The following is a 27,500-nucleotide window of genomic DNA, read 5'->3' on the forward strand; positions in this document are numbered from 1 at the left end:
AACTTAAAAAACGAGCATTTTTAGGACGCGACTAATTAAATGAAATTAATGCTTTCACTTCTAAGCTTAGTACTGACCTCATTCGCAGCGAAAATGCCTATTAAATGTTTGCGAAATCCGACGGACTCATGCTTGGCCAGAACACAAACAAAAGTCAAACAACAACACCCAACATAAAAAACAGCATCGAAGCAGAGTTGATTGGTGCCTATTTCGTAAGCATTTAATCACATTGGCAATTTATTGAACCGAAATTTGTATTGGCGCAGCGACGTGTCGCTAATACTTTGCTTATAAAACTCAGTACCACTTGAACAGAATATGTTCGCATTTTCTTCTTCTTCGGCCGAAAAGTCGAAGTCAGTACTAGGCTTTAGGCATAAATTTATTTAGAAATGTCAAATTTTATTTTTTAAGTATAGTACAGTTTTCGACTTTTCACACGAACAACTGTCGAAACGCACTAAAAAAATGGTTGTTGTTGTTGTAGTAGCAGTGTGTGGTACACTGAGGCGGCAGCCCTTGCCGATGAAGGAATTCATCGGGTCAATCCGGTACATACAACCGGCTGCCATGGGAAAGTGACGAAGATAGTGCGAACACATTCCGTACAAATGGTACTGAGTTCAAGAGCAATACAGTAGCGACATGTCACTGCAGCAGGATAAATTTCGCACAATTTTAATTGCAAGTGTAATTAAATGCTCACGAAATGCGCCGAATCAACTCTGCTTCAGTACTGTTGCCTTTGTCGTGTGTTGTTGTTTGACTTTTGTTTGTGTTCTGACAAAGAAAAGAGTCCTGTCTAATTCTGAATCATATTTGATGTACATAGGCGAATGTTTTCAGATGGGTTATTAAACAATCCAGGCCACCGTAGCGCAGAGATTAGCATGTCTGCCTACGATGCTGAACGCCTGGTCTCGAATCCTGGCGAGACCATCAGAAAAAATATTCAGCGTTGGTTTTCCCCTCCTAATGCTGGCAACATTTAGAGGCCCCTTATCATTGAGCTTTAACTTGAATCGGACTCCACGTATTGATATGTGAGAAGTTTGCCCCTGTTCCTTAGTGGAATGGTCATAGGCAAAATTTGTATATTAAACAACCCGTATCAAATTTGGAGCAAATATGTTCAAACTGTAATAGCTACGGTGGACAAATGACAACATTATTGCAAATTACCCAAAATTTGACGAACTTATATATGGGAGCTATATCTAAATCTGAACCGATTTCGACCAAGCTCTACAGATATTATGGTAGTCGTCAAGGAAAGCGTTGTGGAAAATTTTGGCAAGATTGGTCAATAAATGCGACTGCACTGGCTCTAGAAGTGAAAATCGGGCGATATACATATATGGCAGCTACATCTAAATCTGAACCGATTTCTATGAACCACCAGTAATGTTAAGAGTCATCCCGGCACAGGATAGCTGTGAGCACCACACAGGCTGGAACATTAAGGTCCGATCTGTGTGGGGTTCACTGCTGCGACGAGAAGCTCAGCTGCAAGTTAGCTGCGTCCACAGATTGCGGATATTGGAATGCTCCATACGGAGTAGCTGCAACGGCCGTCGTGAACAATCAGCGGTATCGAGCGGAGAGTCGCAATGAGAGGTCGGGCGACACCTGCTCTTGCACAAATACTGAGTGCCTATGATGCTCGATATGACAAGGCGATTTATTGGCGCCTTTAAAAAAACAAATTGTTTTACTGTTCCTTTGGACCGAAACGAGCTTGCTCCTCTACAGGGGCACCTCCCCAGGAAAATGTGGCTACAATAACAACATAAGAAAATACTCCTGCCAAAGAAAATACAATTGCACTAAGTGGTAGTGTAGGGCATAATATTTAGTTGCACTTTTATAAATAGCAATTGAAAAATGTTTGTGGAATTTTTTTTTGGAAATTCACTTGGGACTTATTGTTGGACCAAGGATTCGAAATTTGGGGACAATAGACAGAAAAAAACTAGGAACACATGACTTTTTGCTTTGGCAACATGGCACATAGACGCATTGGTTTTGATACATGGCATCATTAATTAAAAATGTGACATTCTCAGCAGGCCTTTAGTACACACCTATGTGAGTTAAAAAGCAAAACCACCCTGACGCAGAGGCATCTCCGCCTATGATGCTGAACGCCTGGGTTCGAATCTTGGCGAGAAGATCAGAAAAATTTTTTTGCGATGGTTTAGGTAAATAGACTTGGCCAAAACCGACATTAATTTCAATTTTTCCCAAAAGGTTTTCGAGTTTTCCACCTTTAAAATATCTGGAATAAAGTTTCCCAAAATTTATAAATACCATCTTGCAAATATTCTACTACATATGAAAATGAACCAGCTGGCTGGATAGAGGGGTTGTTTTTATTTACAAAATGTTCTTATTGTTGTTTTTGTTTTAACTCACTCTCTTGTTTCGGTTTACTGCTGTCTCTCACCTCTCGGCGTATTTTTTTCTGTTGTTGCTCTTTTATCGTTTTTAGGTTAAGTTCCGTTTTTTCTCGTTTTCTCTCCTCCCCTTTGGTGGAAAGGGTTCTTCTTCCACTCTTCTTAATGGGACAAAAATAATTATACAAAATTCAACGTTTTTTTTGTTGATTTTTTTGCATTTCTTGTGGTTGTTATTGCACTTTATTTCACTGCACCGCACAAACACAATAGATAATTTAGCCCTTCGGTCTTTTATTGCTGCTTGGGGTTTCTATCTCTGCAAATTATTGGTTGGCACTCGCTATGAGAAAAAATCGTTTTACTTGGATTTTGCGTTTTTTTTTTACATAATTATTTTCTGTTGTATTTTTCTTTTGTCGATTGTTTTCTCATTTAAATGTTTTCAATGTATCAATTTTTCCGTGCAGTATTCTATTGCATTTTTTTTGTTTCAGGCGTTAAAAACTTATTAAATGACCGAAAAATAATAAAATGATTCCAATTACTTGGATGTATTCTCGAAAATGATTTTCCTATTTCAAATTTTTTCACACGCACTCTTTGCTTCTGGGAGCTTTGGTTTGTTTTAATTTGTTTACACAGTAGAAATAATTGCAAAGTAGAATTTTTATGTTATCGGGTTATGTTAGTAAAACTAGAAAAATTAATTCAAATTACACATTTGCAAATTTGTGTCACTGAAATAGGTATTGCATGTAGAAAATCTTAATTTTGCTGGCACCCGAAAACTTTTTCGAACCACAACTTTAGTCTATCTGCTGTTGTTATAGAATTCTTTGCCCAGTTCCATTGCTCACCTGCGCGCTCTCTCTCTTTCTTAATCTCTCTCTCTCTCTTACAGTGAGGGGGTTTTTCTTTTGCTTTGTTTTTTATTTGCTCTATTTTCAACCTGTCATCTGTCTGTTAAGCGATTTTCGATGACAAATTCTTTATTCTCCACAAAAATTATCGATATGATGCTCTCTTTGTTTATGAATTTACGCGTTTTAATTTAATTAAAAAAGATGCGAAGTTTTCGAAATGATTAATATACAAATTTTTTAAATTATTAATGTAACTTCCAACATGAATGTGTTTCAATTTTTTTTTATTAAAACGACGGGGACCATATGCATTAGTCCATAAAAACAATTTCACAATTTCGAACGTTTACAATACTTTCAAGCGCTATCCATGTTAGTGCTGTTAAACTCTGCGGCCAACTGAACGGAATCTGAGCATTGTGAGCTTTATTCCTGCGCGTTCTTATTGGAATTTATCATCTGTGCGATTGCAAAAATATATCTTAGTTATCGATTTGTTTCGCACACTGGATACCAGGTGGATTTAATTTGACAAGCTTGGAATATGTAAATGTATTTGTATGTAGAAAAGTGACATTAAGGATTTGTATTGGATAAAAGGAATAGGATAAATAGGGCGATCCCAAATAAAGATGACCTGACATTTAGATGGCAGTAGTAGTACGCTTGGTTCAATTAATAGGGTAAATGCCCATCTGATAGAATTTGCTAGATTTTTTCATCCCGGTGGGACTTTGTGCCACCATCCGCACAGGGAGGGCACCGTAGCCCAGAGGTTAGCATGTCCGCCTATGACGCTGAACGCCTGGGTTGCAATCCTGGCGAGACCATCAGAAACAATTTTCAGCGGTGACTTTCCCCTTCTAATGCTGACAACATTTGTGAGGTGCTATGCCATGTAAAACCTCTCTCCAAAGAGATTTCGCACTGCAGCATGCCGTTCGGACTTGGCTATAAAAAGGAGGCCCCTTATCATTGAGCTTAAACTTGAATCGGACTGCACTCATTGATATGTGAGAAGTTTTCACCTGCTTCTTAGTGCAAATTTAATGGTATTAAGATGACAGATTTTTGTTTGAACTATCTTAGTTGTTATCTTTATTCTCGCATATTCTCTGCTGATGTGCCCACACGTATACACACACGCGCATAAATTTCTTTGTGTGTTGGCAAAACGTCGATAAGCTTGATGACAAGATGGCGGATTGCACCTTATGATTTGTAGTTGTTGTACAAATGAGACCTTTAATTGTTTCGCCTTAATATAGATCTAAGCAAATTTATACAAGGTAAAGCCATTAGCCCAGCTGATGAAATTTTCTAATTCCAGAGTTGTATGCATATCCCACTAAACGCTTAGATGCAGTTTTAAATGTTTTTACACGTTGTTTTTCACATTTTTACCGTTTGAATTTATAATAAACACGTTTATAATCATGTCTTTTGATCTTGTGGCTGTTGCACATGATAATGCAAATAAAAACTAGAATGTCAATTAGGAAGTGCCAAGAAATTTGATAGCCTAGTGGAAATTCGCGCAACCATTCCGACAGGGATGTATAGTTAATTTTATTGTTGTTGAGCTAATGACTTTACCTTGTACACATTAAATTAAATTTCGAAATAGCAAAACGAAAGAATTTCTTTGCATTATTTCTCGCAGATCATGCAACGTCGATGCTTGAATGCATATTCTTATCAAACCTCTAATAAAAGGAACCTCCAGTGATTTCAAATCTTAAAAGAGGCAAAACTATTTTTTGCGTTTTGAGAATTCAAAAAACCGAACAGTCCTGTACTTAATTAAATTATGAAATCGGATAGATTATATTCTTCGTCAGAACGCCAACAAAAATCATATATCAACGCACAACAAAGACAACATCATTGAAGCAGAGTAGATTTGGTGTGCTCATTTCGTGAGCATTTAATTACACATGGAGTTAATTGAAGCGAATGTTAAACTTCTAGTTCAAATCCTGAGGAATCCCCGGTGGTGTTCGAAATATCGGAGAGAATTTAAAATAAAACGAAAAATGAAAACACCAAACCCTGTTTTTTAAAATTATTCGATGACCTGGAGCCAAACAAATTAGAAAAACTTATAAATTATAAAGGTCAACAGCATAAAACTTCATCGCGATCAGACAAGGAAATCGAGGTTCAAACGTTAAGGGATTAATGCTCCTAGAAGATGATTATTTTTTTAAGAATCGCTTTAAACCGGGACTATGAACTGCAACATTGACAACACTGTTTGAATGCTAATTGGAAAAACAAAATGATAATAGCACTCACAACACACAATTTTTTTTAATTTCTTTAAAATGAGTTACGATATAGCGTTTATTTTAAATTTATAAAACTCAAAATATCACATTGAGGTTCCCTAAAAGATAATTTACCTTTTTTGCTCGCTCCTTGTCTTCGAATGTGCACTTTTTCTATTTTTTTCAAAGTTCACAACATTACAAGATTAGTTTCTGTTCTATAAGTTGTATACCCTCTTTGATACTTATCACCATTTATTTACAAATATATTTATTTATTTAAGAATACACTTTTCTTTATTTCCATTAGTTCTTCTTTATTTAATTTTTTTTTTTGTTGATAAAATGTAGAGAAGTTAGCCCGGACAATTTTTTGTTACGTCTTTGACAACATAGATGAAGTACAACATTTAAACGTCGTAAGATCCCAAAATGACTGACGCCGAAGTTTATCTGTACACTGCAGATGTCGCTCGTGTGAGAATATAATAGGTGCATTCACCCGAATACATTTCCAGTAGAAGTTGGGCAGTAGTAATACACAGGAAAGCAAGAAGAACCTGAACTATTTTTCCCAATTTTTTTCGTTACTGGCAAAGTACTTCAAAATTAAGTTCGTCTAAAACAGACATGCTGCCTCTGCTCTACGGTAGCATGCATTCTCATTTGTACAGCAACATAAAAATCATATGACAGAAATCAAGAGAATTCACAATTTTCTCATCAAGCTGATTCACAAATCTAATGAAACTGTCTTCATTAAAAACAAAATTCTGTAAGAAACAAAAATTGCAAAAAATTAAATTTTGTTCAAATTTTCGAAAAAAATTGATAAACATTTTTTAAACGATTTAGAAATTTTGCATGCAATTTTGCGCAATTTTTTCCCAATTTTGCGTATGTCTTTTTGGTATGACTTCCAAACGACTATTCCAAATGTGGTCTAAATCGGTTAATGGAGGTCGGAATTATTGCTCGATATGCCTGAAATTTCGGAGGTGGTGTTTTTCTATGACTTCTAACAGCTTTGACAAGTACGGTCCATATCGGTTAATAACTTGATTAACCTCATATATATTTCAAAAAGTCTTTCAAAGATCTTGACATATGCGATCCATGGTGACGGGTATACAAGTTTCCGCCCGGCCCACCAGAACTTAGCACGTTTTTACTTGTTTATTGCTGAGTCCGAACGGATTGCCGCAAAGCGATACAACTAAGTAGCCGGTTATATGCACCAAATTGGCTCGATGGAGACCTTCGGCAGCAGGGGCTGCCGCCTCAGTGCACAATACACTGCTACAACAACTAGGTAGAAAAGTTTACACGACTGATTAACAAAGGTTATTGCCTCACACCTGTCGCCAGCACTAGGAGGGAGAAACCACCCCCAATGTCCATTTCATCTAATATAGCTCCGATATATAGATTTATTTTCCGATCTCTGCATAAATTTAAAGGAAATGAAAAAAGAAAAAATGCGTTGATTTCTATATATTTTGTAAAATTTTACAATTAAATTTCTATTTATTTATATATTGGGTGTGTGGGGTTGGAAACCTTAAAGTATCCTTTAGTAAAATCAATACACAAATAATAATTTTATGTAGTTATTTATATATAAATAAGATTTATTTATTTATTTAAATTTAATGATTAATTGGTAAATTTTGCGGCAGTGTATTAGGTTTGTAGAGCGTAAAGGCATCATAGATTTGGCAGAGCTCTGTTAAACGATATTCTTCCAAGCAAACGATACCTTGCAAGTTCGGTGATTGCTTTCGTGCACATGTCATGCAGTGTACGACATGGCGTTTCTCCTGTTCTCTTATAAAGAGTATGTTAAATACCTCCACCTCACATTGGCCGCAGTAGTGCGATGCCTCGTTTTTGCCTCTTCCATGGAATCGAACCAATACCCCCTTGGATTTAACGTATTCCAGGGTATGCATGACATTTTTGAGAGTTTGCAGCAGGCAAGTTCGCAGCAGCTCGAAGAGCTTGGGATCCGAAACACGTATATTCCTGGCCAGATTCCAGCTCAGATGAACCATTGGGACGATACTCTTAAAATTCTGCAGTTTATTCCATTCATATCGCTCCACAGCCAAGGAGTATTGTCTAGCTGTGAGCGGTCCAACATTCCAGGCAATGTTGTTGCACCAGCCAACTGATTGCACCCAATGTACACAACCAGCATTGACCCACACCAAATCTCCAGGGCGTTGTATGAACCGATAGACGGGGATATTTTCCTTATACAAATCATCTAACACTGGCCACCATGATCCATGTAGATAGCTTATATTATTGATTTCACAAAGATTGTGGATGCCACCCCAGTATGCGTCGGGAACAGCAAACCACTCGCAATCACCGGGACCGATATTAATGTTTATGGAACAAAAATTGTTGTTTTCCTGATGTCCAGGCGTTCGGCTTCCGGGTACTTTCATATACAGCTGGACTGTGTTCATGCCCAAAATGACATGACCGACATGGGAGAGCATGTTGGCGGCCGATATAACTCTGCCAAAGGCAGGGAGTTTTTGCAGCTCTGCCAATTGAGGCCTCCATTTGCGTTCATCAGATAAATCAACATTCGTTCCGAATCTCAGCATTTTGTTGGCATTTTTAGTCTTTTTCTTTTTCCCGCACAAAGACGTACTGCTAAGGGAGTCTTTCGAATCGGAATCCGACATTGTCTGAACACCTTGGGAACCACCCTTTTCGCGCTCTTCTTTTAGACTTTCGAGAAAACCCGAAGCCTGATATTGGGCATATTTTGCTATTGTGGTATGAGATCTATGAGATATGCAAGCCCAAACTCGTTTGGCCTGAGTCGAATCCCAATTTTCATCAGGCTGTTGATGGACTTGTGTTCTAACTTCCACACTATGGTCCGGATTCGCTTCTACCAGGGTTTTCGTGGAGAACAAACCCAAGTCCAGTTTTAAAGCACCAGCTAGCCCCCGTACAACAGCTATGGGATGCTTGAGGCAAAACTCTTGTAGCTGAGGGCTAAATGCATGTTTCTTATTCTCTAGGTGAACGGATGGTGTTGGCGGCAGTAATTGTTCCCTGGTCAAACGTTGGGGCGGGCAATCTGGTGGATATGGTGGTGTTGCACTTACGCTTAAAATTGAGCATGGCGGGGGCGGCTCATCCAACGGCAAGCTCTTCACACGTGTTGTAACTTGTTTCGAATCCATTTGTATGGAAAATCCACATTTCAATTTGTTTTCATCCTCTTTGTCAAACTCTCTCTGAGTCTCGTCTTTTAAAATATCGTTTAGCTCATCGGTATTAACACCAGGGTCGTCCTTTATATCAACATTAAAATTGCGGAATATATCATCCGTGAAATTCGAAGATAAATCCTTTTGGGAGAGCAAATCCTGAAAATGTTGGTCGCTAACTCCGATATCTCCTTGGCCGGGAAAAGATTGTCTTGTAACATAATTGTCGTATTTCGCAGATAATGATTCGTCAGAATAGGACTGTGACCCCGGCTCGTTTGTATCGGCTAATGGGTTTTTCGCTTGAGCCGCTATTATTTGAGATGTATCGATTGGTTTCTGCTCGCCACACAACTGGCGAAGTCGCGTTTGCTCTTGTTCTTGTTGTTTCTGCGGCATATATTTCATTGTTTGCATTTGTTCTTGCGACAATGTAGGTTTGGCATGCTTATCAGCGGTCTGGTACGAAACGCCTTCTCCATCTTTCAGGCGCTTTACAGGAATACTACTTACGTAGGATGGTGGTGGGCCCTGTGCGGCGGCGACTTTTCCAACTTTTCTCTTAGTTGCCGCATTGGACGAATGCTGCTGTTGTCGCGAATTCATCTCTAACGTTATTGACTTATTATTTCAGTAAAAGATATCGCTTCTTCGATGTGTTTGTTTCTAAGCCAGGGAGGCCGTAGATAATGTTTGTCCAAAAAAGACTAAAAACCTGGTTGTAGTGTACTGTTTTTCGCCTCCACTATTTATGATTCTTTTTTATTTTTTTTAATACTCCATGGGTTGGTGATAGTGCCCTTAGTGCTATTTAAAAACTAAGCGAAGGCATCCTTTGGTTAATAGCAGCTTTCATGTGTATAAAATACTAAAATTTCTCCATGCACCCTTGATGAGTCTTTGTGTGAGTGAGTAATTGAACGATGATGGTACGGCACGTATATTGAATGATGATTGTTTGTTGTCTGCTGTGAGTTGAAATTCACACCTATTGAACGCGTAGTGTCTTCATTAGCCACGCTTCCTCAGAATTTTCGCATGCAATAAAGGCGTCATAAATTATGTCTACATCTGCATATTATGGTTAAATAAATTATTTTAAGCAAAGAAATGTGTATACTTCTCGTTGCTTTTGTTCGGTTCTCTAAAGTAATTGTGGCAGTGATACATTCGTCCTTATTGCTTATTCGTCTATAAATATCAGCTTTCAATTCCAGCGTCGTCGCTCTCTTGCTTTAAGTAATGGCTCATACAATGGCTCCTTGCGTTAAACTTCATAAAGATGTGCGACATGAAACCAAATTGATTATTCTAAAAATGGGTGTATGATATATGGCGGATGATCGATCTCCTGCTACTGCTGGAGCTGGGTGGTGGTGGTGCTGATTTATGGTGTTTGCGATTTTTTGCTTAAATATCCTAGATTTGGTAAATACGCTCATCGGAGTTGATTTTGCAGATCTTTTGTAGTCTTAGAGTAGTTTCTATATCTAATATTCTTCCATGTCTATGTATCTTGTAAAACGATGAACCCAATGTTACAGCAGCAAACCCAATAATGATGTCTGGGAAGATAAATGAGTGAAAATAATTACTTGTGATTTATACAAATTCAACACATAAAATTCTTTTCAAAACAATATGGCGGACGTTGCATTAACAAGTATAAAACCTTATCTTTTAGCAGCATTCTAAAAAAATTGCTGAATGGTGTGAGAAATTTGTAAATTTTAATTTTATTCTTTTCTTTTGTTTATGTCTTGTTTGTATACTAAGGGAAAAGTCGATTTCGACTAAACGATTCTTTGACTTTTTTGTCGAAGTCTACTTTTACTAGGTAAAGAAATCGTATAATCGATTACAAAATCAAGTCATCGTCTTTTCGCGACTTTCCTATCACATACAATAGATTAAGTTTAGACTTCACAGTGAAACTCCATTTTCTCCATTTAATTTATATTTTAGCAATTAAATGAAGAAAGACGAACCATTGGAACCATTGAACATCTGTTAGCAGCCGGCCATCTTTGATGGTATTAAGATAACAGATTTTTATTTGGGTCCTCTTTGTTGTTATCTTCTTTTTTGCATATTCTCTGCACATATACGCATACGTAAACAAACATGCACACAAATTTCTTTATGTGTGTTGGCAAAACGTCGATCAGCTTGATGGCTTGCCATGGCGGATTGCACCTTATGATTTATGGTTGTTGTACAAATGAGACCACCTTCAATTGTTTTGCCATGCATTGAAACCAAAAAAATATACAAAAATTGTGTCGGCTATGGTTTCAAGTGTTGCCATATTGATTTTTTTTCGTAACTGTAAGCAAGCTCCTGTAGATAATAAAGTTCGTTTCGGTCCCATCGCCGCGGCAACAGGCCTTGCCTTGTCATATCGACCATCAAAGGTTACCACAGGAACAGAAGAAGGAAGATGCATTCTAGTTCCTACCGCTGAACCATCCAGATCGCTTTAAAAAACCCAAAAACTTGCGAATGTTCACATCCACTAAATCACACTTGCTAAGGGTGCGACACACCCAGGGTGTCGCACTGCGGCACTCCGTTCGGACTTGGCTATAAAAAGGAGGCCCCTTGTCATTGAGCCTAATCTTGAATTGGAAAACACTCATTGCTATTTGAGAATTTTGCCCCTGTTCCTTAATGGAATGTTCATGAACAAATTTGCATTTGCAAAATGGCTCTGCAAATTCTCCTGCAAATTTTTACCGGAAAAGCACGAACACACCTAGTTCTATTCATTTGTAGATGTCTTTTGGGTTATTTATCAGCCGTTACTTGCCTATCGCTAGTCAGCTGTCATAACATCTTAAAATGCATTCTTCACATTCATTCAAGCAGTTCGTTGTGTCGACGTAATGTTCAAACTATTGCATATATCCAATAAAGGAGTTGTAAGACATCGCCTGAATTATGGGATAAATGTAAAATACAACATTCTCCGACGGATGTCATCAAAATTGGGTATGATCAATGAAATTTTCATTGAAAACAATAGGCATAAAATATTTTCGTTAAAGCGAATGCATACCAACCCAAAGTGGTGGAGCATGGAAAAGTGGACAAGTTGTGCAGCTCAGCCGACATGAAGGGCAAATGTAAACCAGGCACCTACCGCATGCTCTTACCTCCCCCGAATGTAACGGGCAGCCTGCATTTGGGTCATGCACTAATGGCAACCATACAGGATGTAATAAGCCGGCAAAAAAGACAGTTGGGATATGACGTCCTTTGGATACCGGGTACGGATCATGCTGGTATCGCCACACAGGTGGTTGTGGAGAAAAAGTTACTCAAAGAAAGAGGGCTTTCACGTCATGAACTAGGAAGGGATGACTTTTTAAAAGAAGTGTGGAAGTGGAAGCAGGAGAAAGGAGATGGAATAGTAGAAGACCTTAAAAAACTAGGTTGTACGCTGTCATGGGATAGAGAGTATTTTACAATGGATGAGGTAAGTTTCTAAACGGCGAGTATTGTTGTATTCGCTAAACGATAATAATATTATTCACAGCGCCAGGCATATGCGGTCAATGAGGCGTTTATTCGTCTTTTCGAAGAAGGTCTAATTGAGCGCAAAGAGTCTCTTGTCAACTGGTCTTGTACCTTGCAATCGGCTATTTCTGATATTGAAGTGGAAACATTAGATCTAAAAGGACCTACTGAATTATCAGTGCCTGGCTATGAAAAAAACATAACATTTGGTCGCATGTATGACATTAGCTATAGGATAATGAACGTTACTGAACCTGAGTACATTAAAGTTTCAACTACACGTCCCGAAACATTATTGGGCGATGTTGCTGTGGCAGTAAACCCAACTGATGAGCGCTACCAGAAGTATCGCAATATGCCCGAAGTGCTTTTATGGCATCCATTCCGCGAAGAACCTATACCGCTGATATTCGATGTTTCTGTTGAACCAGAGTTCGGTACGGGTGCTGTTAAGATAACGCCTGCACATGATCGCAATGATTTCGACTTGGCTCAGCGCCATTTGCTTAAACCAATACAGGTTTTTTCGGAGCAAGGTTTAATCAATGATGATTTTAAGGCGTTTTCGCATAAACCAAGATTCGAAGCCAGAGAAATGATTTTACAGAAGCTGGCGGAGCTACATCTTTTGCATGACATCCATGATCATGCCATGCAATTGCCCATATGTTCGCGTTCCAAGGATGTAATCGAATACATGTTACGTGAGCAATGGTTTTTACACTGCCAATCAATGGCCGATGAAGCTCTTGCAGAAGTCTTAAGTGGACGACTGCAGATAGTTCCTCCCAATTTTGAAATTGAATGGCAAAGATGGTTAGAAAACTGCCACGATTGGTGTATATCACGTCAACTTTGGTGGGGCCATCAGATACCGGCATACAAGGCCACAAATTGCAGTGATGGCAAAACAATTTGGGTGGCTGCTCACTCGGAACAGGAAGCTCTGATCAAATCCCGTGAGAAATTAGGATCAGCGGATATTGCCCTTGCGAGGGATTTGGATGTATTAGATACATGGTTTTCTTCAGCCCTCTTGCCGTTTTCTGCCTCCAATTGGCCATTGGAAGAGTACAAAAAACATTATCCTTTGGATTTAATGGAGACTGGTCATGATATTCTCTTCTTTTGGGTTGCACGCATGGTAATGCTGGGCTTAAAACTGACTGGCTCGGCCCCATTCAAAAAGATCCTACTTAACGGCATTGTTTGTGATGCTCACGGGCGTAAAATGTCGAAAAGTTTGGGCAACGTCGTTACCCCACAACAAGTTGTTCAAGGTGCTTCCCTCAAGGTAAATCCACATAAGACAGTTTTTTTTAAGCCACACCTAATGTCAATTTTCTCCTTATTTAGTCCTTGGAACAAGAGCTGCAGGCGGCCCACAAGGCAGGTGTTCTCAGTCAAGGAGAAGTAAAGAAGTCTATTAAAGGATTGCAACACATGTTTCCTCAAGGCATACAGGAATGTGGTACAGATGCTTTGCGTTTTACCCTCTGCAGTCATAACATAAAGAGTCATTTCATTAATTTCGATATCAACGAATGCTATACCAACAAACTATTTTTGAATAAAATTTGGCAAGCCACCAGATTTACTTTAGGAGCAGCCGAGCGTCTGAATATGCCATTGAATGAAATCGAAACTATGAATCAAGTGCCTTTGGGAAAGTGGGATTTATGGATACTGAGTCGCCTGGCCGACACTTTAAAGTTGTGCCACGAAAGTTTCGAAAAATTCAACTTCCATATGGCCACAGGGGCACTAAAAAATTTTCTCTACAGCAACCTATGTGATGTTTATGTGGAAACATGCAAACGCAACATTAATTTACAGAAGCCGGAGGGCTACATACATTGTGCAACACTGGCTACGGCCTTGAGTTGGTCTCTGCAAGCCATGAGCCCCTTTACGCCCTTTGTCACAGAAGAATTGCTGAAACATTTACCCCCAAATATAGATATCGATCTCAATAGATTCCATGATGTGCAATTAGAAAAAGAAATTTCACTGATACTAGAGGTTTGTCAACAAATACGACAACTAAAGAGCAGAAATACAATCAGTAAAAAACACGATCCTCATCTGTATTTGTATGGCCACAATGATGAGGCATGCAACATTTTGCAGCCATATTTGCAGGAAATTCAAGCACTCACATTAACAAACGGCATACATTTGAAAGCCATTAAGGAAAAATCGAAGCAGCATTTGAATCTATTCTCCACAGCAGGTCATCTATGTAGTTTCGGTAAGATCAAGCTTTATTATTGGAATCCATTAACTTATTTGGTACACTGTCTACTTTACAAGGTATCAGCACAAATGATTCTTACAAACCTTCTTTGGGAAAATCGTCATCTGCCCATGATATTAATGAGCAAAAGTTACAAAAACTAGAAGCAGATTTAAAACGCTACAGAATGCGTATGGACAATGAAGGATTTCGTAAATCAGCTAGCCAGGAAGTTCAACAGAAACATGCTGAAAAGGTAGGCTGTTGACTTTCAGCATGCATTGTTCATAAATCTAAATATTTGTAATTTTTAGATTCAGCAGCTAGAGGTAGAAATTGAGAAAATCAAATCTATGAGCAGTTGATAAGTCGGCATCTGTTCTAAAGACCAAATGTACATAGTGTTGTTTTGCTATTTATAATTTTTATTAAATGTTTGTTATTTAAATGACTCCAGTGCGGATTATTTGTGTTCAAATAAATGTTATACACAATTTTGCCAAGAACTTAAGTTATCAACGTGTTGTTGTTGTAGCAGTGTGGCGGCAGCTCCTGCCAATGAAGAGCTCCATCGGGTCAATCCGGTACATACAACCGGCAGCCACGGGATTGGTTATCTGATGTGAAACGGTCGATATGTTTAGGTTGCAAAATTATCCCTGAAAGTTTCCATAATGATGCCAGCTGAAACTTTTCTTCAGTTAAAAAAAGAAAAGTCTTCCGTTCAGTTCAAAACAAGGCTTTAGTCAGGGCGCGAGCTTGTTCTAATAGGTTTTTTTAAAATACCTATCTACCTGTAGACGATTATACGGCATAATAGGTATGACATGATGTACAAATGACAACACTCGCCTATACCGACATAACTGCCATGTTTAAAACAACGAAAAGGTGCCCTCATAAATAGTTTTGACAGTAAATGGAAATAAAACACAGGTAATGGTATCGGTCAGGATGCTGCTTGGGAGTAAGCAGGCATTTTGGAAAGAAATCTCATTCTAGAATGACACTGAATCTATTGTAGTATGTTGTGTATGTTCTTGCGAAAGGTACTTGGACCAATCCGCGGATCGAGTGAATCACAAGCTGTGTAACTATTGCATAGACAAATGGATCAAAAAACTACCCAAAATCCCATGGCAGCCCGTTCCGGTCCATAGGGCTGATCGCCGCGGTACGTTAGGGTCACTGGTTATTTAAAGGCGCCAAAAAACTCGCCTTTTTATATCGAGTGTCATAGACACTCAGTATTTAAGCAAGAGCCGGCCGGTCTCTCACTGAGACCATCCACTCAATATCGCAGATTTTTGCTCTGCTCGAATAAAAATATACCAAATAAGAACAATAAAATGTCTGACGATTTGTTGTACTTTATTCATTATTATAAATTTGAGCATAATTTATCGTCTAGTCGAGGCTCTTCCTCTACCTCTGCCTCGCGGACCGCCTCTTCCTCTTGCTCCTCTTCCACGGCCACGATTTCCAACGCGGTTCGTCTCTTTCTTTTTTGATTTTGACTTGGGTGTATCATCAATTAACAGCGTTTCGAGCGGCAAACTGTCCGGCAAAATAAAGTATCTTATGTTGTTACCTCTAACGCTTAGAGTTTCCAATTGAACGGGATCTCTATTTTTGATAGTCATTTTAACCGATTTTAAATGGGTATTCATGGCAACATCCACACCAGTTATAGTACCATGTATTTGAGTTCCATTTTTTAACTCCATTGTTACAGTCTCATGACTCAGTTTCATCAAAAATCTTACAAGCTTCATGATGATGCTTTTGCGGCTACTTTTAACAGGATTAAATCGTTTACCACGATGCTATGTAGTTGTGGTGAGATCTCAGAGCTATCATTCCACTTACCGAAACGAAAACTAGAAACCAAAACAAAACAAAAAAACAAAGTTCGAAGTACGCAGGATTCATAACGCCGTCATTGTAAGAGGCTAACCCCAATCAAAAAGTTCAATCGACAAAAATCGCTAGCGGCGAAACTTTATAAAAGGTGGATATGCATACCAAAAGTAGCTACGCGTGTGCCAAGTGAAATTATAGATTTTCGCAATTTTATAGACTGCATAACAATTGTTTAAATCCTAAGTTGGTCAACTCTATTAGTACAAGAGCTCAAACGCCCGTAGCGTGCGGCAGTACATAGTGTTGCTCGCTTTCAAAAGTCAAAGTTGACATTTTTTAGCTTTTCTGCGCTACTTTTGTGGAATTTGGGTGCTGAGACTCATTCTGTTCCAGTCTTTATTCTGTGTCATGGCGAAACAAATTAATGTGGTCTCCATGGTGAAACAATTAAAGGTGGTGTCATTTGCACAACAACTAAAAATCATTTGGTGCAATCTGCCACCCTGCCAACATTTTGAAGTGCCATTCATAAACAAACGATTGTTTGTGTTTAACATAAACAAAATACACGAACAATCGCATTTTATCTTCTCAACAGGCATTCAGGAAAATTGGTTCAAAAATTTGTGCTGCGATAAGTGTTAAAAGATTTTAAAAATTAATTTAAGTAAAACAAAAGAAACAGTTAATTTAAAACTAAGCAGAAAATGTACAATGTCGTTTAAAGCAATAAGAGTTTAAAGCAAACAGGAAGTTGCAAGGTTTTTATCAAATGTTTATAATAATTCTTGCAGCAATTTTAAGTTAAGTTTTAATTTTTTTAAATTTTTGTGTATATTCCTATTCAATAAAAAAAAAGTAAAAATGAAAAAGTAAATTTTTTGAGTCTTCTTTTTTCAATACTTGGCGGTTCTTTTGCGGCACTCTTAGTAGGATCGTTTGTGATACCTTCCTTGAGTCACTACAAAGGTACTTTATGAAGTGAAACTTAACGCCTACACGTCACATTTCAGTGAATCCTGGGATAGAAAATGTTTGCAGGGCATCTTGTCATAAAGCTGATCGACGTTTTGCCAGCACATAAAGAAATTTGTGTGCGTGTGTGTAAACCTGTGCGTATATGAAAGGGGAATATGCGAGAAAGAAGATAACAACAAAGAGAGTGCAAACAAAAATTTGACATCTTAATACCGTCAAACCTGGCCGACAATTAACAGCTGTTCGCGTGAGACCACCTTTTTAAATCCGCCTTGGGTGGTCTCATTTGTACAACAACAAAAATTTTTTCCACTTTTTTAGAGGCCTAAACAGAATGAGCACTTTAAGGAGCTTCGCGTTGAAAAATGCACACAAAGAGAAAAGAATGTGCATTAATACCGTCAAACTATCTGCCTGTTTTCAGCTGGTCGCGTGGAATCACTTTTATTAATCCGCCATGATTCCCCTACCCAAAAATTTGTGCCAGGATGCACTTATTAGGAGTGTTTATGCGAACAGCTGAGTAAATGTTTTTGATTTTGCCGTAAATCTAAATGTCGAAGGCTTGATAACACAGCTGTTATATATTCTAAAATCTTAAAAGATGTTCTATTTGATTCGATATTCCACACCTAAGAAAAAATCAGAGTTATAAGGATGAAAATTCAAATATAAAAAACTTTTGAAGAATGTAGGTTGTAAACATTTACGGCATTTGCCACTCAAGGTAGTTTCGTTGAGGGTAGATTTTTGTTGTTGTGCTAATGAACCTACCTCTTAATTGTACAACGAGTTTGTGCAAATTTGCACAAATTAGAAGTTGTTCGCGTACTTTATTTGCCATCAGAAGAAAGCGGGAGAGTGCGTGAGAGCGAGCACAATTTTAGAATTTGGTAAATGAGAGCTTGCAAATTTCTGCTGGATGTTTTTTCCCAGCAGAAATTTGCAGCAAATAAAAACTAAAATGTCAATAGGAAGTGTCCAGAAATTGACAGCCTAGAAGGAATTTGCGGCACCTTCACCACATGGTTGTATAGTTGATTTGTTAATTCAACCATGGACTATGCTTACTCTCGTGCAAATTTTACTAGTAACTTTTTACTGGAAAAGTACGGGAGCAGACCTATGTTTCATTACATGACTACGCGAACACTCCTATTGTCCATCATTTGTTTAAATGCACGTGGGAACTGTCGATGTGTTTTTGTTTTGATATCACATTAAAAATAAAATATGGTTTTAATTAATAACTATGCGGCAGAAATGCCAAAAAATAAAAAGATTATTTTTGACGATGAAGGAGATGTGGCTACCGAAGACAAAGTAGTTAAAAAGAAAAAGGACAAATCGACAAATGCTCTCAGAAGTGATGATGATAGGGCTACACCCAAAAGCAAAGTCAAAAAGGAAAAGGGGAGCCTTCAAAACGGGTTTCCGCATCAAAGGGTTGCTGATGAAGATGAATCGGAGAAGCCAAAGAAATGGTTTGAGGTGGTATGTATGCCAAAGCAAAGAAATAATGGAATAGTAATTTTATGCAATTTTTTAGTATTCGCAATTTCCAACAAATGAGGACATTCTAGACATGAAAGACAGTGAGCAAATGGAACTATACAATTTGTGTCGCAGTTCATACGATCAAGAGAAATCATCATTTAACAAAAGTATGTATCGAAATGATCAAACACTCACCTCGTTTTTGCTATATATTTTCTCTTCTATTGAACAGAAAATCCATCGGATGCTAGATGGCTGCAGACCGCCCTACACAAAGGTACTGCAAAGGATCGTGCAAATGCTGGAGCTCTTTTAGTAACAAGTAATCCTTTGGGAAATCTGGAGTCACTTTCAACTCTGATTGGATTTACAAAAGTATCCAACAAATCTTGCGTGGAGGTTATAGCAACAATTACAGATTTATGGAAAGAAGTTCTATTGCCCTCACATCGTAAGTTATACTCCATTCAAATGCGGTGCGCAGATTGGAAGGCAGTTCGTAAAAATACAGATCTAACAAAGGAACAACAGAGAAAAATATTTGCGTATTGGCACTTTGAAAATGAGCTTAAAGATCTCTACTTTGGTAAGTGTAAGATAAATATTTCATGATATAATACTAACCCAGGTTTTCTGGTTCAGAATTTCTCAAGAACTTGCAACAGGGTATACAAACTGGCCAGGAAAACAATAAAACCGCAGCAATTGTTGCTGCTTCCCAACTGCTGGCATTTGCCCCCGAAAAGGAACAAATGCTTTTAACCATGCTCATCAATAAACTTGGCGACCCCTTGCCAAAAATAGCCTCAAAGGCGTTGCATCATTTAACAGAAGTGGCACATAGACATCCCAATATGTGCGGTGTGGTAGTCACTGAAGCAGAGAAACTTCTCTTCCGTAACAATGTATCCGAGCGTGCTCAACACTTTACTCTCTGCTTTCTTGCTAGCATAGCTCCTGCTGGTAGGCCAGAGGTCTGTACCAAATTGGTCAATATATGCTTTGCCTTGTTTAAAGTCTTGGTGCAAAAGGGCACTGTCAACAGTCGCACTATGCAGGCTATTTTAAGATGTTTACAAAAGGCCATAGTCGACGCCAAGCCTGCAGAGGGCACCAATGAAATTTTAAGTAAGGACATGCAAGACACGATATACCGTTTGGTCCATTTAGCCGACATACAAGTTTCCATACAAACTCTGGGATTACTGTTGCAATTGGTGACTGTAAAAACGGAGAAAGGTGATCGTTTTTATAATGCCCTTTACAAGAAGCTGTTAGACATGAACTTAACAACTATTGGCTCCAAGGCAGCCTCTCAGCTGCTGCACATAGTGCATCGAGCGATATTTATTGATTCACATGTGCCTAGGGCTCAGGCTTTTATAAAAAGGCTGCTGCAATTAGCTTTGTATGTTCCTTCAAATATGGCGGCTGGTTGTTTGATAGTTATTCAAAAATTGTTGCAGACACGCAAAGAACTTTGCCTCGACAACACCAGTAATGGGGAGCGTACGACACCCATTACTCCCACAATTCTCGCTTCAGATGAAGAAATGAAAAAGTTCGACAGCGACGGAGAGGAAAAATATGAAGATGCCCCCGAAGATGATGAACAGGTAGATGAATGCAAGCAAAATGACGAAAGTAAATCGGTTCCATCATGGCATCATTCGAAAGTATCTTCCAACAGCAATACAGAGACCAAAACAAAAGAATTGTTCGCAAGTAAATACGACCCATACCACCGAGTTCCGGACTTTGCAGGTGCAGAGTTTGTCTTAAAGAATGAATTACTGTTAATGCGCAGCCATTTTCACCCTACGGTGGAAGTTTTCGCCGAAAATATTTTAAATAGTAGGTATTTTTTAGCCTTAGTTTCAAAAAAATGTCCTTATATATTTTTTTTTCATTTCAGACAAACGCATTGATTATTATGGAGATCCATTAAAAGATTTCGGTTTAGCACATTTCTTGGAGAGATTTTCATTTAAAAATCCCAAGAAATTAGACAAAACTTCTGTCACCACACTGCCACATAAAACTGCGTATACCTCATATGGTACCCGTGGTATGCCGGTCAAATCGCTTACGAAAACCAATTGCAGTGAAGAGGAGATGTTTATATTCAACTACCTAGAACAGAAACGCAAACAAGTGGAATTGTACCAGAAGACAAAGGACTCGAGAACGGACGCCGACGAAGAAGATGATGGCGAAAAAGTTCGCCATGCCGATGTTGACGATGATGAATTCGAAGAATACTTGGATGGATTTTTCGGTAAAAAATCAAAGAAATCGAAAGCAGGCAAAGAACAGGACAGCGATGATGATGATCTAGATTTCCTTAAGGACCTTGGGGGAGAATCAGCAATGGATGAAGATAAACCTAAAAAGGCAAAAAGTAAAAAGAAACCAATGGAGGAAGACGATAATGAGGATATTGATGCAGACTGGGGTGATGGTGATGATGACGATGACGATGACGAAGAAGGAAATGTTGATTTTGAGGCAAGTGATGTTTCTGATGACGAAGAGGGTTCTCTAGATGTTGACGAAGACAACGAAGAAGATGATAACGAGAGTGAAGAAGATCTTGATGACAGTGGTTCAATACCCGAGGATTTGAGCGACAATGAAAATATATCTGGGAGCGAAAGCGATGATGAAGATGAAATGCTTCCGCCCAAATCCAAGAAATCTAAGAAAGAGCATGGATCATTGGATGAACGAGGATTTGCTAAAAAATTGAAACATAGTACAGGTATGTGGTTAACTCATACAAATATACTTCAAAAGAACTTTACACTTATAAATTTCAGATATGAGTTCTTTGTTTGCTGCCGCTGATGACTTTGCGGAATTATTAGAAGAAACGGGTAAAGTGAAAGGTCAAGGCACTTCAAATGCCGTTTTCAATCAGGACAAGTCTTCACAAAAACAATTAAAATGGGAAGAAAAACGTAGATCAGGTTCAAAGAACTACACACATAAATCACAAAAGAGGGGCAAAGGAAAGTTTTCCAAAAGAAAATAAATTATTTTTTTATTTTTAGCTCAAAAAGAAAACCACATTAATTTAATTAAAAAAAAATTGGAAACTTGAAAATTGTATACTAGAAATTGAATAAAAAGATATAATACATACAGAAAGTTCAAATCACCAAATTTAGTTTCCACATTGGCAGAGCATAGATCCAATAATGAATTTCAAAATAAAATTCTTACATTCTCACGTTTAATCGACCTTTGTTATATATTGAAAACAAATAAAATTGTTAAGCATTTTGACCAAAATCTCGGCCTGAGTAGTTAGATCTTTGTGTGTTGTTTAAAACTCTTGCTCGAGGCCTTAAAATTTTTTCTCCTAACTATATTTTATATAATATTTCGTCCTTTCAATGAAGGACGTCAACCGGTAAATACCGGATGTAAAAAATTACAAAATATGGTCTGCTTACTAGAGCCACAGACTCTCCATATAATAGATAACCCTTTGTTCTCAATGAAAATGGCAACTGCGAACAACGACAAGGCGGAATTAACAAGGAGGTCTCACGCGAACGGCTGGTAACAGCCGCCAGTTTTGACGGTATTAAGATGTCAGATTTTTGTTTGCATTCTCTTTGTTGTCATCTTCTTTCTCGCATATTCTCTGCTCATGTACGAACTCGTAGGCACACACGCACGCAAATTTCTTTGTGTGTGTTTGGCAAATCAACGATCAGCTTGGTTGGCTAAATGGCGTATTGCACCATATGATTTGTGTTAGTTGTACAAATGAGACCACCTTCAATTGTTTCGCAATGGAACAACGATTAGAAAAATATTTGACGTTTTCTTTTGTTTCATCACTCTAGGTTGATTTAAGAAGCTAATGTCATAAGCCCAGCTGATAAAATTTTCCAATTTCAGAGTTGTATCCAAATACTCTGTCAAATAGATTGTTTAGATTTAAAAGTTTTGTTTTAAACATTTTGTTTATTTTTTTCACATTTTTAATGTTTTAATTTATAATTTATGCCTTTATAATCACAAATCTCCTAATTTTTTGGCTGCTGCGCATGGCAATGAAAATTAAAATTAAAATGTGAATTTGACAGTGTACATAAGTTTGACAGAAGAGTGGGAATTTCTATCCCCATTCCCACAAGGCTGTATTGTTGATTTCGTTGTTTTTGGGCATATGGCTTTACCTTCTTAAATCTACCTAGGAGTCACCTAAGAGAGGAGAAAAAGCAATTGGGGAATCATTAAAAGTTTAGAAAAACACATGTAAATTAACAAAAAGAATCTAAAATAAGTCAAAAAGTGTTAAAAAAGACAAAAATGGCCCCAATCGATTGAAAAATAGCTAAATCACATTCATTTTCTAATCTTTGCACTAAGTGCCTCTTTAAAGAGTTAAAGAGTCGCACAACAAATCTATCTACAATACATTCAAAAATTGAACATGTGTGACTAGAGCGCTAAGAATTCAAAACAAATCGCACTGGTTTTCTCTAAAGCTGACTATTCTATTCAGCTTTTCAGGCGGAATGCTGTCAAACTCCATATAAAAAAACGTCGGCGAAACGACGAAGGAAAATAGGCGAAAAACTATTACTCTGTTTATAGTGAGGAAAAAGAAATTTTAGTGGCAACGCTTGACATCATTTTCGTTTTATTGGTTTCAATTGTTGGTTTTTTCTGATGGCGAAACCATTGAAGGTGGTCTCATTTGTACAACAACCACAAATCATATGGTGCAATTCGCCATCAAGCTGATCGACGTTTTGCCATCACATGTCAAGATATTTGTGTTTTTGTGTGTATAAGTGTCATGACATAATTTACCAGATAGGGTACCATAAACAGCTGAGTAAATTTTTTTCTCGCGAGTGCACTATCTGTCAACGAGTTTTGGTCGCATACATTCGGAAGTGACTTTCTCACTCCCTCCCAGAATTGCCGCTTTTTAGATCCTTTTTTATGTTAGTTTGCAGAGATTTCATGATTTAAAACAACAGAACACATCACTATCGGAATTTTATCATTCATGTTTCGCTTATTAGTTTCTCATAATCAACTGTTATTGTTAAAAATATAAAAAAAAAATTGTTTGTGGTTGTTTTGGACGCTAAATCGAAAAAACCCAACACATGACAATGTATGTTTACTTAGCCTTCTGCAATGAAAAAGGGGCGTAGCACAGAGGGATAGCATACGCCTCACAATCGTAAGGTTGGCTGTTCAAATCCCATTCAGGGAAAATCATTGCAAATAAAATCCTCGACTATTATGCTCGATTTGAAAAAAATAAATTATAGAAAGAGAAATAAAAATAAGCCTCACTCATACTCACACAGGTAAAATAAATTAGGCAAAATGAAATAATTTTTTTATTGATGAGGTTGATAGTCGAATTTTAAACCTTTTTTTAGTCCCTATTTAGTCACTCATGGGTATACACATAGTCCATAAAGTCTGCGTTCATGTGACAATTTCTTTTTTAATGATTAAATTTGAAAACATGGAAACTAAAGGAAAGGAAATATGCATATCTGAAAGAAAAATAATTATTAAATTGTGGAAAGAAGGACAAAGCTTTAGAAATATTCCAGTCCAGCGCGTTATTAATAATTACAAAGAAACCGGCATTATAACTTCAAAGCCTTGGCCTGGGCGTCCAAAAAAACTATCCGTTAGAGAAGAGCACAAAGTGATTAATATGACAAGCAACAACCCTCGTATAACATCAACCAAAATTGTTGAAAATATTAAAACAATGTTTAAAAAAAGCATCTGTGCCGAAACAGCCAGAAAACTTTTACATAGAGCTGGATTTCATGGAAGAGTTGCTCGAAGAAAGCCGTATATTTCAGTCATAAACAGACAAAAGCGGATTGCATTCGCTAATACTTTCATCAACATGCCTCCTGAATTCTGGAAACCAATTATTTTCTCCGATAAGAGCAAATTCTGTATTTTAGGCATTAAAGGTCGGCAAATAGTGTGGCGCAAGTCCGGGACTGAGCTGGAAAAACAAAATTTAGTTGGAACGGTGAAGCACGGTGGTGGTGGAGTTATGGTGTGGGGTTGTATGGCTGCTAGTGGAGTGGGTCAATTAGAATTTATTGAGTCTAAAATGGATAAATGGGGTTATCTTAATATTTTGAAAAAAAATTTGAAACCAAGTGCTGCTAAACTAGGGTTAGCAACGACATTTTGGTTCCAACAAGATAACGATCCAAAGCATACATCGGAGGTTGTTAGGCTTTGGTTTCTATATAACACTCCAAAGCAGCTTAAAACACCACCCCAATCACTTGATCTCAACCCCATTGAACATCTTTGGGATCTATTGGAGAAAAAAATTCGTCAGCACGTTATAACCAGCAAGGAGATGTTACGAAATTACATGCAGGCAGAATGGGCGAAAATAACATCTGAGGAAACAGAGAAGTTGGTAAACTCCATGCCAAATAGACTAAGTGCAATCTTAAAACAACGTGGCTATTTTACCAAATATTAGGAATGTGTTAATATGTTTTTATTTTGTGTTTAAATAACTCTTTTGTTTATTTTTAATTACTGAACGCAAACTTTGTGGTGCTTATATTTAATTGTTATCATATTTAAATCGCTCTAGAGTGAAAGTGCTTAACCAAACTTTGAATTTTGTTTTTTAATGTTAGGAATATGAAGAATATGAAATATATGTAAAAGAGTTGATTTGATTTATAATTTTATTTTGTGTTCTTTAACCAATCATAAAAGTTTGTAAGGTGAACGCAGACTTTATGGGCTATGTGTATATCGCCAGGTGGCACGTTTTCTCCCGAAAAACTAATTAAAGTAACAAATGATATCGCCTGAGATTGTTTTCAACCTCTTTGTGTGCAGAATTAGTAACTCGCACGATAGAAATTGTTTGCAGGGATGTGAGGATTATATTTAAGAAACGTAACACACACACAAACAACGAAAAATGGCGCGAACTAGTAACGTATACAAAATCAGGGTTGTACTCATCTCTGATTTCGACAGACAGTGCACTCTATATTTTGTTGTTGGGCAACTGCCACCACCGCGCCATTTTTCGTTGTTTGTGTATATTAGGGTTTCTAACTGTAACACACACGCATACAACAAAAACTTGTCGACAGATAGTGTACTTCGCGAGAAAAAATTGTACTCAGCTGTTTACGATACACCACCTGGTAATTATGTCATGGATTACACGCATCAAACTACAACGACTGCGTTGGCTAGGTCATGTTGTCAGAATTGATGAAGAAGCTCCAGCAAAGAAGTTTTTTGGAGGCAAACACGGTGGTACACGCAAACCGGGAAGACCAAAAGCCCGATGGAAAGATCAAGTGGTGGAAGACACCTCGAAACTTGGTGTCAGAAATTTTAGAATGAGTGCTGAATATCGAGGCGCTTGGAACGCTATTGTAAGTCCGGCTTGTGGAACAAATGTTCTGCCATTTAGTCAATATTAAAGTAAAGTAAGATAGACCAGAAAAAATACCGTTTCAATTCAATTGTCTTACTATAAAATTATTCTGTTTTATTTATTATATTAAATATTCCTTAAACAACTTATATAAATTATATTTTTTTTTTTTAATTTTATTTTATCCTTTTGTATATTATTTCACACAATTGATCAATGCAACTTCAGTTCATTGTTATTATTCTAAACATTTTTTGTTTTATTATTAATGTTTGTTATTAACTAAATATTTTTGTTTTTGTTTTTTAGTATTTGCTATTACAATATATGTTGTGTGTATGTAATTTGAAAGATGAAAACAAATTGCATTAACATAAGAGTAGAACCAAAGAGCGTAAGAAAGTAAGAGCTGGCGTTAGAGGGCAATACGTGATGACGAGTGACAAAATTTAAAGACACAACATATTTGAATTGCTCACGATATTTCGTTTTTCCTTTATTGCAACTTTCGGTTGCAAAGAAACAAAGCAAAATACGAAAAAATGTTCGAACGAATGCTCGAATCAAAACAGAATAACCCGAAAATGTTGCAGCCCTCAATGTGAATCCAATTGGAATACAATAAAAATGTTGTGTCTTTAACGAGAGTTATTTTACGGTACGGGGAAGACAAAGCAGAAACTCTCTCTTGATTATCTTACGCTCTTTGAGTAGAACGACCATTCCTTCTACACTTTTAGGATATACATGCATGGGATTTTGATATCTTTTGCGTTGCGTATATGTTTGTCTGGTATCCCAGAAATGTATCCCACTATACCATCGGTATGATGACTCTCTTTGTTGCTCATTATAAAACGCATTTTACATCAGTATTTTGTATGTATTGTAGGTTGTGTGTGTATATATTTTTGCATTTTTATACTATATTTAGGATTTACGATTGCTTGGAGTATAACACTTTGTTTTGGTTGTTTTTTCATTTGTTTGTGTTTTTGATAACCGATAGACAGACGACATTGATACAAGGATTACTGCTAAATTTTGTTTTTGCTTTTAGTTTAAAGTTTCTTTTCACCTGTTTGATAGTGTTTGTAGGAAAATGTACACTTTTTTTATTAATTATTAAAAATATTATATTTATATATATGTATGTATAGTTTTTTACAATTTGTTACACATTTTTTTGGGCGTA

The 27,500-nt window shown here is 37.4% G+C and overlaps 5 protein-coding genes across 14 annotated transcripts in view; 2 read left to right on the forward strand and 3 right to left on the reverse strand.

Moving 5' to 3' along the window:
• LOC106094298 (translational regulator orb2) overlaps positions 1-5,934 on the reverse strand; it is a 131,077-nt gene extending 125,143 nt beyond the window's left edge. For 4 of the 10 annotated variants that reach the window (XM_059363567.1, XM_059363577.1, XM_059363576.1 and 1 more), the window contains exon 1: positions 2,419-3,251. The gene's annotated coding sequence lies outside the window, so the exon portion shown is untranslated. The other 6 variants (XM_059363570.1, XM_059363563.1, XM_059363556.1 and 3 more) reach the window with 5 other exon arrangements.
• A 1,132-nt stretch (positions 5,935-7,066) lies between these two features.
• Positions 7,067-9,825, reverse strand: LOC106092698 (lysine-specific demethylase 6A). The gene has a single exon (XM_013259610.2). The coding sequence runs from the start codon at positions 9,378-9,380 to the stop codon at positions 7,185-7,187; it is 2,196 nt and encodes a 731-aa protein (XP_013115064.2). The 5' UTR covers positions 9,381-9,825; the 3' UTR covers positions 7,067-7,184.
• A 1,795-nt stretch (positions 9,826-11,620) lies between these two features.
• LOC106092695 (valine--tRNA ligase) lies at positions 11,621-15,040 on the forward strand. Its single transcript, XM_013259602.2, has 6 exons — positions 11,621-11,765; positions 11,822-12,252; positions 12,313-13,587; positions 13,650-14,544; positions 14,607-14,785; positions 14,844-15,040. The coding sequence occupies exons 1-6, from the start codon at positions 11,660-11,662 to the stop codon at positions 14,892-14,894; spliced, it is 2,937 nt and encodes a 978-aa protein (XP_013115056.2). The 5' UTR covers positions 11,621-11,659; the 3' UTR covers positions 14,895-15,040.
• Positions 15,041-15,883: 843 nt separating this feature from the next.
• Positions 15,884-16,391, reverse strand: LOC106092696 (probable small nuclear ribonucleoprotein Sm D1). Its single transcript, XM_013259603.2, has one exon. It carries the CDS (start codon positions 16,302-16,304, stop codon positions 15,930-15,932), a length of 375 nt encoding a protein of 124 aa, XP_013115057.1. The 5' UTR covers positions 16,305-16,391; the 3' UTR covers positions 15,884-15,929.
• A 2,150-nt stretch (positions 16,392-18,541) lies between these two features.
• On the forward strand, positions 18,542-22,179 carry LOC106092693 (CCAAT/enhancer-binding protein zeta). The gene is made up of 6 exons (XM_013259601.2): positions 18,542-18,864; positions 18,920-19,034; positions 19,100-19,453; positions 19,510-20,721; positions 20,783-21,628; positions 21,687-22,179. The coding sequence occupies exons 1-6, from the start codon at positions 18,604-18,606 to the stop codon at positions 21,899-21,901; spliced, it is 3,003 nt and encodes a 1,000-aa protein (XP_013115055.2). The 5' UTR covers positions 18,542-18,603; the 3' UTR covers positions 21,902-22,179.
• Positions 22,180-27,500: the final 5,321 nt, after the last annotated feature.

This window comes from Stomoxys calcitrans, chromosome 1 (genome assembly GCF_963082655.1).
Source record: "Stomoxys calcitrans chromosome 1, idStoCalc2.1, whole genome shotgun sequence".
Taxonomy (NCBI): domain Eukaryota; kingdom Metazoa; phylum Arthropoda; class Insecta; order Diptera; family Muscidae; genus Stomoxys; species Stomoxys calcitrans.

Excerpts from the sequence above, each read along its gene's own strand:
- LOC106092698 (XM_013259610.2), bottom strand. The coding sequence starts at position 9,380 with ATGAATTCGCGACAACAGCAGCATTCGTCCAATGCGGCAACTAAGAGA.
- LOC106092695 (XM_013259602.2), top strand. The coding sequence starts at position 11,660 with ATGTTCAAACTATTGCATATATCCAATAAAGGAGTTGTAAGACATCGC. Across the intron at positions 13,588-13,649 it reads TTCAAGGTGCTTCCCTCAAG|TCCTTGGAACAAGAGCTGCA; the intron begins GTAAATCCACAT and ends CTCCTTATTTAG. Across the intron at positions 14,545-14,606 it reads AGGTCATCTATGTAGTTTCG|GTATCAGCACAAATGATTCT; the intron begins GTAAGATCAAGC and ends CTACTTTACAAG.
- LOC106092696 (XM_013259603.2), bottom strand. The coding sequence starts at position 16,304 with ATGAAGCTTGTAAGATTTTTGATGAAACTGAGTCATGAGACTGTAACA.
- LOC106092693 (XM_013259601.2), top strand. The coding sequence starts at position 18,604 with ATGGTTTTAATTAATAACTATGCGGCAGAAATGCCAAAAAATAAAAAG. Across the intron at positions 18,865-18,919 it reads CAAAGAAATGGTTTGAGGTG|TATTCGCAATTTCCAACAAA; the intron begins GTATGTATGCCA and ends GCAATTTTTTAG. Across the intron at positions 21,629-21,686 it reads AAAATTGAAACATAGTACAG|ATATGAGTTCTTTGTTTGCT; the intron begins GTATGTGGTTAA and ends TATAAATTTCAG.